The 13,754-nt window shown below is 40.0% G+C and overlaps 1 protein-coding gene across 37 annotated transcripts in view; it reads left to right on the plus strand.

The window, feature by feature from the left end:
• Positions 1-13,754, plus strand: part of SLMAP (sarcolemma associated protein) — a 181,898-nt gene that overhangs the window by 91,174 nt on the left and 76,970 nt on the right. For all 37 annotated transcript variants that reach the window (XM_064367241.1, XM_012462777.3, XM_064367249.1 and 34 more), the window contains 2 exons: positions 5,585-5,621; positions 8,754-8,816. In XM_064367241.1, the coding sequence (XP_064223311.1) occupies positions 5,585-5,621; positions 8,754-8,816 (100 nt within the window). The remainder of the gene's footprint in view (positions 1-5,584; positions 5,622-8,753; positions 8,817-13,754) is intronic.

Consider the following 13,754-nt stretch of genomic DNA (forward strand, 5'->3'; position numbering starts at 1 on the left):
GCCAATTTAGTTGTACATAATCTAACTTTCTGGAGAAAATGAATTTTGAACAAGCAATTCTCCAGTGATAGAAGAAGATCAGAATGGCCTTTGCAAGTGGGTAGTCCAGTTTAAAGCCTGACTCCACTTGTTCTGTGACTTGATCAGGCCACATTTTTCTTATTTGAAATATGAAAATGATAGTACTTATTGAGCAGTAATTTTATGAGAATTAAACAAGATTTAGTACTTAAAGAAGTTAGCATAGTACTTGACATATAATAAGCAGACGATAAACATCAGCTGTTTATCACTGTAAACTAATTTTTAAAAGCAATTAAGATGCTTTTGGGTGTGCCAGAAAGCCTAGAGTTTAAGGTCCATTATGTATATAGCATTTAGTGCTTTTAAGAACTTTAGAAGTTGGTACTCAACAAATTGATTTTTTTCTTCCTTGATTTTTTTTTTGAAGGAAAATTTGTATTGTTTTAATTATTTTTATGTACAGAAAACTCAGCAGTGTACATTTAACCCAGTTTTGTGGCAAGTTCTTTAGCCTTTGCCTTTTTGAGCTTGGCGATGTGAGCCACAGACTTGAGACCTAGGACATTGCCTCCCCAGTGACGGCGGATCTCATCACATCTGTCATTGTAATTGGTGCGGTTAGCATCCACCAGCTTAGCCAAAGCACCTTTGTCTTCTTAGTTAACCTGTGTGAAGGTGACATAATGCAGTAAGGGACTCCCATTTTACGACACAGGGCAGAAGACAACCAGCTCAATGGGATCCACATCGTGTGCAATCACCACCAGCTGAACTTTCTTGTTCTCCACCAAGGTGGTGATGGTGTTAACTCCTGCTCAAAGGACAGATGGTCTCTTAGTGGGGATGTCCTCTTTGCCAGCCGCTTTCTTCTCGGCCGGGACCAACAGCCTCTGCTTCTTCTCTTGTTTTGTCTCTGGTCTGTACTTGTGGGCCAGCTTAAGCAGCTGAGTAGCTGTTTGGCAGTCCAGGGCCTGGGTGAACTGGTTAATTGCAGGAGGCACTTTCAGCCGCTTATAGAGAGGATGGCTCTCTGCTGCTGCAACCTGATATAGCGGGGCCATTTCACAAAGCGGATGAGGTCTCTTTTGGGCTGGATATCCTGTCCAATGCCAAAATTCTTAGGCCTTTTCTCAAATAGGGGATTCACTCCTTTCTTAGCCTCCTGCTTCTTCACGACAACAGGGGCTGGAGCCACATTCTTCCCCTTGGCCTTCTTTCCTTTCGGCATCTTGGGTGGCAGGAAGGAAGAGCTTTTTTTTTTCTTTTTAGACAAAGTTTCACTCTTGTTGCCCAGGCCAGAGTGCAATGGCACTATCTCAGCTCACCATAACCTCTGCCTCCCGGTTCAAGTGATTCTCCTGCCTCAGCCTCCTGAGTAGTTGGGATTATAGGCACGTGCTGAAACACCTGGCTAATTTTGTACTTTTAGTAGAGACGGAGTTTCTCTATGTTGGTCAGACTGGTCTCGAATTCCTGACCTGAGGTGATCCACCCATCTTGGCCTCCCAAAGTGCTGGGATTACAGGCTTGAACCACTGCGGCCGGCACTCTTCCTTGATTTTTATTACATTACACAAAAAATTTTCTTTTTCTTTTTGAAGACAGTCTAGTTCTGTTGCCCAGGTTGGAGTGCAGTGCTGCAATCTTGGCTCACTGCAACTCCCACCTCCCAGGTTCAAGCAATTCTCGTGCCTCAGCCTCCTGAGCAGCTGGGACTACAGGTGCACACCACCAAGCCTGGCTAATTTTTTGTACTTTTAGTAGATATGGGGTTTCACCATGTTGCCCGTGCTGATCTCAAACTTCTGAGCTCAGGCAGTCCGCCCACATTAGCATCCCAAAGTGCTAGGATTACAGGCCTGAGTCACTGTACCTGGCCAATAATTTTTTAATGATTAGAAACAGACACAGTGGCTCACTCGCATGATCCCAGCACTTTGGGAGACTGAGGCAGGTGGATCACCAGGTCAGGAGAGCAAGACCATCCTGGCCAACATGGTGAAACCCATCTCTACTAAAAGTACAAAAATTAGCTGAGTGTGGTGCTGTGTGCCTGTAATCCCAGCTTCTCAGGGGGCTGAGGCAGGAGAATCGCTTAAACCCAGGAGGCAGAGGTTGCAGTGAACTGAGATTGCACCACTGCACTTCAGCCTGGCGACAGAGCAAGACTCCATCTCAAAAAAAGAAAGAAAGAAAGACAGAAAGGGTGGGGGGGGCGGCAAATAACTCTTTTCTTTTCTTTTTTCTTTTCTCTTTCTTTTCTTTTTGACAGTCCTGCTTTCATCACCCAGGCTGGAGTGCAGTGGCATGATTTCAGCTCACTGTAGCCTCCACCTCCCAGGTTTTAGTGATTCTTCTAGCTCAACCTCCCAAGTATTTGGGATTACAGGGAGGCACCAACACGCCCAGCTAATTTTTTTTTTTTTTTTGAGACAGAGTTTTACTTTCGTTGCCCAGGCTGGAGTGCAATGCACGATCTTCGCTCACTGCCACCTCTGCCTCCCAGGTTCAAGCGATTCTCCTACCTAAGCCTCCCAAGTAGCTGGGATTGCAGGCATGCACCACCACGCTCTACTAATTTTGTATTTTTAGTAGAAATGGGGTTTTTCCATGTTGGCCAGGCTGGTCTTGAACTCCTGACCTCAGGTGATCCTCCTCACCTTAGGTGATCCTCCTCAGCCTCCCAAAGTGCTGAGATTACAGGCGTGAGCCGCTGTGCCTGGCCTAATAATTTTCTAATGATTAGAAACAGAGAAGCTTGGCGCAGGTGGCTTGTGCCTGTAATCCCAGCACTTTGGGACTGCGAGGCAGACAGATTACCTGAGTTCAGGAGTTTGAGACCAGCCTGGGCAACAGGGCTAAAACCCGTCTCTACTAAAAATACAAAAAATTAGCCAGACATGGTGGTGAGAGCCTGTAGTCCCACCTACTCGGGAGGCTGAGGCACAAGAACATCTTGAACCTGGGAGTCGGAGGTTGCAGTGAGCCGAGATCAGACCACTTCACTCCAGCCTGGGTGACAGAGTGAGACTGTCTCCAAAATAAAAAAATTTTATGAAAAGAAACAGAGAAATTGCATATAATCCCACTACTGTAACACTAAATAACTATTTTCATTTTTTACATTTCTTTGTTATGGTTTTTATATGCACATGAACTTTTTTCATACCAAAATATACCTATATCCAGGATACTTTTTATGAAATACAAATGTGTATCACTTATGGAATGTGTTGCTGGATTTTTAGCCCTTTGTTTATTAATGAGATTGTTAGGAGAACAGAAGATTTTATACTTGGGTCACTAAGAAAGGTGAATTTTTACCAAAAAAAAAACTCTGTTATACCATTTGTTTCTATTTAGACATTTTTTTTTTTTTGGAGATGGAGTCTTGCTGTGATGCCCAGGCTGGAGTGCAGTGGTGCGATCTTGGCTCACTGCAACCTCTGCCTCCCAGGTTCAAGCAGTTGTCCTGCGTCAGCCTCCCGAGTTGCTGGGATTACAGGTGCCCGCCACCACACCTGGCTAATTTTTGTATTTTTAGTAGAAATAGGTTTCACCATGTTGGCCAGGCTGGTCTCGAACTCCTAACCTCCCGCACGTAGACATTCTTAAGTTCATTTCACTGTATGTGTATATCTGCAGAGAAAAGAATATATCATTGTAACTCTATGATGGTTATTTCTGAGTGCTGGCATTGAGTAATTTTTATTTCCTCATGATTTACTTCACACATTTTCCATAATCAATAATTACTATAGTAAAAAATAAATTCTTGTTTAAAATGCCTATTTCAATTTTCTGGAGTAGAAAAGGAAAACTAAAGTTGTATGTAATTTAAAAAAAAATCTTTACTAGCCACCAACTTTGTTAGGGCCTTGTGATGGGATTTGGGGATGTAGAGGTGAATAGGTCATAGTTCCTGAGAACACAGATGTATAATCAAAAAGAACAGTAAAGTCTATATAGACTCAATGAAGTCTGTATCATGGGTGCCCAGAAGGGAGGTGGGTGTTGGTACTTCATATTCCATTTTATTCAGCATTTTAGTGTATTTGTGACTATTTGAATTAGACCAGTTCTTACAGTGTTTGCAGTTATTAGGGTGGAATCAAAATTATTCCTATTTTTAACTCACATCTGACCACTTTTTCAGCAGTTTACACATGATTAATCCATTCAATTTAAGAACTTTACCCAGTCAACCTTCAAGCTAGCCATTGCAAGAGTGGCCTCTAGGATGTGGAGTGATTAGCAGCTAGTGAGGTCATGCGTGGTAGCCTTGCTTTGAGTCCCCTATACTCACCCCCAACACGCATAATGGTATCTTACAGGGCCTTGTAAAACAGGGACTCTGGCTTCCTTACCTGCTATATTCTCATGAGAGTAATAGTAGTGATAAAGTCCTATGTCCAAAGCACTATTTTAAGCTCTTTATTCATATCAACACGTTTAATACTCCCAATAACTACATGGAATTTGTTGTATGATTACCTCCCATTTTATGCATGAGGAAGCTGAGACCTATATTGATTAGCAATTTGCCTTTCAGCTGGTGAGTAGAGCTAGAATTTGGACCCAGTATAGTTTCTGAGCTGCTATACTACCTTTTTGTCCGCAGTAGTTAATCAGGCCAACAAGACAACTAGTACCAATTAAAGATATCTATTTAATGTTTTGTTTTAAAGTGTTATACTGAGTTCAGTTTCATACATACGTCTAAGTTTTCAGTTAGTTTCTGAGGTGGCTGGGTGGAGAAGAGGAGGAGTAGTGTTTTGATTAAAGTTTTCTTCACTGGTACAAGTTTCCAAATTATAACCTTGCTTTCAGAACTTTGCTTTTTAAGACTTTCTATATAGGAATGTTTAATTTTAAAAGAATGTAGTTTACATATTTCAAAATTGAAAATGGATAATTTTTTTTTTTGAAACAGAGTCTCTCACTTGGTTGCCTAGGCTGGAGTGCAGTGGCACAATCTTGGCTCACTGCAACCTCCACCTCCCAGGTTCAAGTGATTCTCGTGCTTCAGCCTCCCAAGGAACTGGGACTAAAGGCGTGTGCCACCATACCCACCTAATTTTTTTGTGTTTTTAGTAGAAACAGGGTTTCATTGTGTTGGTCAGGCTCATCTCAAACTGCTGACCTCAGGTGCAGGTGATCCTCCTGCCTCAGCCTCCCAAAGTGCTGGTATTACAGGCATGAGCCACTGCACCTATCTGAAAATGGATAAAGAGTACTCCTTTTCTGTATAGAAATTCTTATAATCAGGTAATTCATCACAGCCCTCAAAAAGTAGTGGGTCTTCAAAGAGCATTTAATACATTTTGGAATTGGAATTTGTTTTTAGAAATATATTGATGTGTAGAAGATAAGTTTATATATTTATTTTTGTTTTCTAAGAAATGTATACATTTATGAAGGATTGAAAAATAGTTCACATTCTTTTAATTGTATGAAGGCAAATGTATAAACTTTGTGGTGTAAGATATTCTGTGACTCTCATACTCTGTTTCCTCTATTGTCCGGATATTAGATAAAACTTCTAAATTTTACTTTTCAGTGTCATCCATGCACCATTACCAAGTCCTGTTGACAAAGTAAGTTGTTAATGATTATTTTTTCCAAACTGTCTCAGCTATGTTGCTTTGAAAATGTTTTAGTATCCTTTACCTAGAAATTTATTTCTCTTGTGTAACAAATATGTAGAATGCATATAGCTATATAGTTATTATAATCTGATCTTCAATATCTGGAGAATCTAGGATGGATGTTTCTTCAGGAAAAAACCTTTGTTATCTCAATTAAATTGTTCACTATGTAAACTAGGAATACCTGTTTTGTATCTAGCCAGGGGTAAGGAGTATTCACTGTAACTTTTTATTCTGAGATACAATTGCGTCTAGAAATTTGTTAAAGCTTTCTACTTAAAGAGTTCACTTAACATTTACCAATACAGAGAAGTAGTACAGAAACACAGGCTTACAAAAATTCTTCTTTTATTATATTTGAAGGTTACTTTTTACCTGATCTGATCAGAAACTTTGCAATAATTGTTTGTTAGAAAACATTTTTCTTTTGTTCAGAAATAATGATGTGTTCAATTATAGATATCATTGCTAATTAGCCCTCCAAAATACGTCTTTTGACATTAATGTGGGAGTTTAGTTTTCTTAGTACAGTAACTAAACTAATGGAAAAAATATTATTTTAGACTGGGCGCGGTGGCTCACGCCTATAATCCCAGCACTTTGGGAGGCCGAGGCGGGTGGATCACGAGGTCAAGAGATCGAGATCATCCTGGTCAACATGGTGAAACCCCGTCTCTACTAAAAATACAAAAATTAAAAATTAGCTGGGCATGGTGGCGTACGCCTGTAGTCCCAGCTACTCAGGAGGCTGAGGCAGGAGAATTGCTTGAACCCAGGAGACAGAGGTTGTGGTGAGCTGAGATCGTGCCACTGCACTCCAGCCTGGGTAACAAGAGTGAAACTCCGTCTCAAAAAAAAAAAAATTATTTTACATTTTTCTTCCATGTGAATGAATAATGAAAGCCTGCTTGAAACTAAAGTTCGCTGTTAGATTCCTTTTTCAGAAGTACAAGTGGTTAATCATCAGCTTCTGCAATACCAAAGTATTATTCAGAAGTAAATAATGATCCTGCTGATTTAGAACTAACTTTAAAAAATAATGCCAACCCTCTGCCTTCTACTTAGCATACTAATCAAAGTATACCTACCGAGCTTAATAAGGACTGGTGCTATTACATCGTTAATAAGCTAACACATAAGGGTAAATATTACAGCAACCCAGTACTCCTTCCTCCTTCTTCTCCTCCTCCTCCCCTTCCTCTCACTTCTCTCCCTCCTTCTCCTCCTTCCCCCCTTCTCCTCCTCCTTTCCTCCTTTTCCTCCATCTTGTTCTTTTCTCTTCCTCCTCTTCCCTTCCTCCTCCTCCCCTTCTCCCCCTCCTCTCTTTTTTCCTTTTCTTTTTCTTTTCTTTTTTTTTTTTTTTTTGAGACGGAGTTTCGCTGTTGTTACCCAGACTGGAGTGCAATGGTGCGATCTCGGCTCACTGCAACCTCCGCCTCCTGGGTTCAAGCAATTCTCTTGCCTCAGACTCCTGAGTAGCTGGGATTACAGGCGCGCACCACCATGCCCAGCTAATTTTTGTTTTTTAGTAGAGACGGGGTTTCACCATGTTGACCAGGATGGTCTCGATCTCTTGACCTCGTGATCCACCCACCTCGGCCTCCCAAAGTGCTGGGATTATAGGCATGAGCCACCGCGCCCGGCCTCTTCCTTTTCCTCTGTCTTGTTCTTTTCTCCTCCTCCTTCTTCTCCTCTTCTTCCTGCTTCTTCTCCCTCTTCTCCTCCTCCTCTTCTTTCCTTCTTTCTTCTCCCTCTTTCCTTCTTCCTTCTCTCTTTCCTTCTTTCTTCCTTCTTCATCCTTCTTTCTTCTTCCTCCTTTTTTTCTTCCTCCCTCCTCCTTCTACTTCTTCTTCCTTCTTCCTTTTTTCTTCCTCCCTTTTCCTTCTCCTTCTTTTTCCTTCCTTCTTTCTTCTTCTTCCTTTTTTCTTCCTCCCTCCTCCTCCTACTTCTTCCTTTCTTCTTCCTTTTTTCTTCTTCCCTCCTCCTCCTACTTCTTCCTTCTTTCTTCTTCCTTTCTTCTTTCCTTCTTCCTTCCTCCTCCTCCTCCTTCCTCTTCCTCTTCCCTCTTCTTCCTCCTCCTCCTTTTTTTTTTTTTGAGATGGAGTTTTACTCTTGTTGCCCAGGCTGGAGTGCAATGGTACAATCTCAGTTTACCGCAGTCTCTGCCTCCCAGTTTCAAGTGATTCTCCTGCCTCAGCCTCCCAAGTAGCTGGGATTACATGCATGTGCCACCACGCCAGACTAATTTTCTATTTTTAGTAGAGGCGGGGTTTCTTCATGTTAGTCAGGCTGGTCTCGAACTCCTGACCTGAGGTGATCCCCCCCAACGTCGGCCTCCCAAAGTGCTGGGATTATAGGTGTGAGCCGCCACACCCAGCCCTTCTTTTTTTGTTTTTGAATAATGCCATGGTTCTATATTCCATAGCCTTGAAAAAACCTTATCAGAAGGTATTCCTCATAATACTCTTGAGTTCTGAATAGTTTGACTATGATGTATAGTGTTTAAACACCATTTCTTCCCATCTTTTTTCTTAAAACCTACCTATGGATTTAAAGAAACATTACTTCAGGCTATTGGACAAATTGTTATATTTCATGTCCTTGCCCTTCCTACACCACATACAAATAATTTTGAAGATGGCTACTTCTAAATGAATGAGGCTTGTTAAAATATCAAATAACTATTTGATGAATTTTAAAGGGAAAATATGTGGATCTATTGATTTAGGAGGTTTTATTTCCAGATTAGGAAAAGGCTGTATTTCCATCAGAAAAGGAAAAAAAAAGTAAAAGGCTATATTGCCTTTGCACTATAAATTTGTGATTTGGTTTATCAAATGTTTTCATGTGTAGCTCTTGTTCCACCACTCTGCTTATAAATTTCAAGCTGATCAGCGTAGTGTAATACCATTTACAAATTCTGGACGTCAGGCAGAAATATTTTAAGAACCAGGGAAACTGGTTAATTTTCAAAAGAATAGTTATTTTGCATATGTAAGTAAGTAGACATTTCAAGGAATTAGTTTGTCTTAATGTTTTTTATGAAGTGTTTTCTGTTGATACTGTGTCATTTGTTTCTAGGTTGCTGCTAACACTCCAAGTATGTACTCTCAGGAACTATTCCAGCTTTCTCAGTATCTACAGGTAAAACTAAATCTTGAGAATTCTTAAAAACAGAATTTCTTTTAAATTTTTAAAAGTTCTTGAACGCAGAGTTAGTGCCAGGCATGGTGGCTAATGCCTGTAATCCTAGCACTTTGAGAGGCCAAGGCAGAAGGATTGTTTGAGGCTAGGAGTTTGAGACCAACCTGGGCAATAAGTGAGACCTTGTCTCTACAAAAAAATTTTTTAATTAACCAGGTGTGATGGTGTGCATCTGTAGTCCCAGCTACTCGGGAGGCTGAGGTAAGATCACTTGAACCCTGAGGGTCAAGGCTGCAGTGAACTGTATTGGCACCACAGCACTCCATCCTAAGCAACAGAGCAAGACCCTGTCTCAAGAAAAGAAGGGCAGAATTACACAACTGAGATTTTATTTTGCCAATTCACAAATATAGGATTTTAAAAAATGAACTGGATACAAATACAAAAGAAATACTATCTTTTCAAAAAAGAATAAAGGATTAAAAATAGATTGTATGAAAAAAGGTAAAAGGGTTAAATCTAGAAAAGATAAGCCTTTGTACGAGAGGAATTTTTTTCTTCAAATATGAGGGGATTCCAAAACAGTTTTTTTTTTTTTTTAATTTATTTTTAAATTGTTTTGGGGACAGAGTCTTATTCTGTCTCCCAGGCTGAAGTGGCATGATCAGAACTCACTACAGCCTCGAACTCCTGGGCCCAAGTCTTTCTCCTGCCTCAGCCTCCTCCCAAAGCACTGGGATTATAGGTGTGAGCTGCCATGCCGAGCCCCAAAACAATTATTTATCCATAGATGACGTTTATTTTATTTTATTTTTTTGAGACAGAGTCTCACTATGTAGCCCAAGCTGGAGTACAGTGGCACGATCTCAGCTTACTGCAACCTCTGCCTCCTGGGCTCAAGCGATTCTCCCCACTCAGCCTCCCGAGTAGCTGGGACTACAGGCGTCCACTACCATGCCCAGCTAATTTTTTGTATTTGAGTAGAGACGGGATTTTACTGTGTTGCCCAGGGTTGTCTTGAACTCCTGAGCTCAGGTGATCTGCCCGCCTTGGCCTCCCAAAGTGTTGGGATTATAGCATGAGCCACACCTGGCCCATAGATGACTTTTAAATAAAATTAAAACTGGGAGAGATTTTGATTGCTTAATAATATTAATAGCAAGTAATTATATACCACGTATTATATGTCAAGCTTCGTTCTAACACTTTGCCTATATTAATTTATTTAATTCTCACAACAATCTTACAAGGTACATATTTTATCCCTGTTTTTACCAATAGAGTAACTGAGAGGCAGGAAGATTTAATAATGTATATAATATCACACATCAAGTATATGGTAGAGCTTGGATTTGAACCTGGACAGCCAAAACTCAGATTTTTCAGCCTTTTTTTCTTTTGAGACGGAGTTTCTCTCTTGTTGCCCAGACTGGAATGCAATGGCGTGATCTCGGCTTGCTGCAACATCCGCCTCCCAGGTCCAAGTGATTCTCCTACCTCAGCCTCCCAAGTAGCTGGGATCATAGGCATGTGCCACCACACCCAGCTAATTTTTTGTATTTTTAGTAGAGATGGGGTTTCTCCATGTTGGTCAGGCTGGTCTTGAACTCCTGATCTCAGGTGATCCGCCCACCTTGGCCTTCCCAAGTGCTGGGATTACAGGCACGAACCACTGTGCTCTGCCAGATTTCCTGCTCTTAACCACTGTGCTGTGCTACTGGATTCACAGAAAAATTTCTTGGTGTAGAGCACATACTTCTTCAAGTAAATACTGTATTTAAAGAGCCGTATAATCTCTAAGAAGCAAACAAGTGTTTTTGGGGTTTTGTTGTTGTTTTTGTTTGCTTTTTGTAGGTTTGGGCTAGATTATGTTTCTTATTCTGGTGGGGGAGCATGATTAAGACAAACCCTGGATCAAGAGATTAGAAATTGAGGTCTTTTTTTTTTTTTTTTTGAAATGGAGTCTATCACCCACACTGGAATGCGGTGGTGGAATCTGGGCTCATTGCAACCTCCATCTTCTGGGTTCAAGCGATTCTCCTGCCCCAGCCTCCCAAGTAGCTGTGATTAAAGGCATGAATCACCACACCTAGCTAATTTTTTGTATTTTTAGTAGAGTGGAGTAGATTTTTAGGTTTCACCATGTTGGCCAGGCTGGTCTCAAACTCCTGACCTGAAGTGATCCGCCTCCCAGAGTGCTGGGATTTACAGAGGTGAGCCACCGCACTGGGCAAGATTGAGGTCTTTATCTTAGTTCTGCTACTTAATCTACTTTTGTGTCCTTGAGTGAGTCATTTTATGTGGCTAGGCCTTCAGTTGTCTTTTGTTTCAAATAATAGAATCAAACCCATGCTTCTGGGTCCCTACATTCTTTTATAGGAATCAATCAATGAGAATAGTTTCATTTTTGTTAAGAATGTACACATCTATGAAAATGAACAGAAAGTTATCAATGTATTAATCAGATCTTACATTCCACCATGTATAATGTATAGATAGAAAAACATTACACATTTGGATTTTAATAGAGTATTAAAGAGTATTCTAAGCCAAAATTCCCTTGATTTAATCCTTGGCTTTAATTTCTGACCTGTTGGGAAAGTTGTTTAACTCTTTTGTGCCTCGTTTTCCTCATCTATGAAATGAATATAGTAATAGCCCTTAACCTCACAGAATTGTGAAGAATTAAAAAAATTAGTATATATAAAGCACTCAGAACAGTTCCTGGCACATAGAATATATACCATAAATGATAGTAGTTGTTTACCATTCAATAGAAAGTCACATTAATTAAGCTGCTTATTTTAAGAGGTGGAAGAAAACTTTGAGATTAATGTAGTTTAAACCTCATTTTTTAAAATGAGAACTGTGGGGCTCATATAGGTTAAATGATTTGCCCAAGGTTGTATACTACTGTTACTAGTCATCGTGGATAGCAAATCCCACTCTCTCACTCTCCACTCTTTCCAACCTTCTTGTTAGTTCTGTGAATATGCCTAATGTCCTAATCCTCTACTGTTCCTTTTCTAGCTCTTTGAGAGAAAATTATACCACAGTCTTTTCTGCATACATCCTTATTGAACTGCCAAAGTTTGATGTAAATTGTAAACATTTTGAATAAAAACTGGAATAGATGCATTTCATACCCTAGAACTAACTAAAAGACCATTCCTGGACTTGTTAGATTTCCATTAGGATGTAGTTCATGGAGTTAAACTCTAAATGGAATTGAATTAAAAAGGTGAAATTACACCATCTAGTGGAAGTAGATTCTAGAGATATGGTGGGTTGATGGTTTTGTTTTACAGTAAAACTTTTTGCAGCATCTGAGTAATTTCCTGGATATTAGGAATGTTTTAGGAACTTAAACTTGGCAAATAGTCTATTTTAAGTCAAGCTGTGTTTTAATATGGATTCTAAGATGGTGTGGCTTTTTACTGGATTCTTTAACATTTAACCTCAGAGTTACATTAAAATGTATATCTAACTCTAGATAGACAAGATTTTCCATAGACATTATTTATCAAGGATGTGGGGAGCAATAAGTTCATTCTTTAAACCTCAAGTACTATGTTTGAAGCATATACTTTTCTGTTGAGATGTCTCATAGGCATTAGGGTCATAAGTGTTCCTCTGGATAATGACAGAAATAGAACAAGGTGAAGAAGGTATGCCAAAACCACAGCTAAGTGCTGTGAGCATTTCACCTTGATTCCCAGTGAAGGAGAGCCTCTTAACAGCTATCAACTGTTAACAAGCCACCTAAAGTTTAGACTTTCTACGTCAGTGTCTTTTTCTGTAAAATATATCATTGGAGGTGCCAAATAGTTATTTAAGTCTCCCATTATAAATCCCTTAGTTACATTGAACCAGTATTCAGTGGACTCTTACCTATTTTTGGCATATTAATTGCTGCTAAATTATGGGCTGTTAGAACATCTGAAAATGCAATAGGCTGTGTGTGCAAGTGAAGCAGTCTCTCTTTTTAAATGTATACATTGGCTGGGCAAAGTGGCTTTTGCCTGTAATCCCAACACTTTGGGAGGCTGGGGCAGGTAGATCACGAGACCAGGAGTTCAAGACCAGCCTGGCCAACATGATAAAAGCTCATCTCCACAAAAAATACAAAAATTAGCTGGGCATGGTGGTGCGTACCTGTAGTCCCAATTACTCAGGAGGCTGAGGCATGAGAATTGCTTGACCCTGGGAGGTGGAGGTTGCAGTGAGCCAAGATCACGCCACTGCACTCCAACCTGGGCTGCAGAGTGAGACTCTGTCTCAGAAATAAAACAAAACTGTATACATTTATATAAATAACATTTTTTAAAGGAAAAATTAAAAGCTATTGCTGTTTTAGATATCATATTTGTGCAATTAAGCCATCATAAAGTATCTTTGCTGGTGACCAAATTGTCTTGGCTTCACTGGAATGAGTTTGTTCTGAGTTGTATATATTTCACATATATGTGTATGTGTGTATATATACACACGTATACATATATGTACAATTATGCATCACTTAAAAACAAGCATATGATCTCATTAGGTGATTTTGTTATTGTGTGAACATTACAGATTGTACTTACATAACCTAGATGGTATAGGTTATTACTCACCTAGACTATATACTGTAGCCTGTTGCTTCTAGGCTACAAACCCATATAGCATGTTACTGTACTGCATACTGAAGGCAGTTGTAACACAATAGTATTCATGTATAGAAACATATCTAAACATAGAAAAGGTACAATAAAAATACAGTATAAAAGATAGAAAAAGGCCAGGTGCAGTGTAATTCCAGCACTTTGGGCAGCTGAGGCAGGAGAAACACTTGAGGCTAGGAGTTCAAGACCAGCCTGGCCAACATGACAAAACCCTGTCTTTACTAAAAATACAAAAATTAACTGGGCATGGTGGCACACGGCTGTAGTCCCAGCT

Source organism: Aotus nancymaae, unplaced genomic scaffold, assembly GCF_030222135.1.
Source record: "Aotus nancymaae isolate 86718 unplaced genomic scaffold, 86718_ANA_hifiasm-v0.15.2.pri h1tg000067l, whole genome shotgun sequence".
Lineage (NCBI taxonomy): Eukaryota > Metazoa > Chordata > Mammalia > Primates > Aotidae > Aotus > Aotus nancymaae.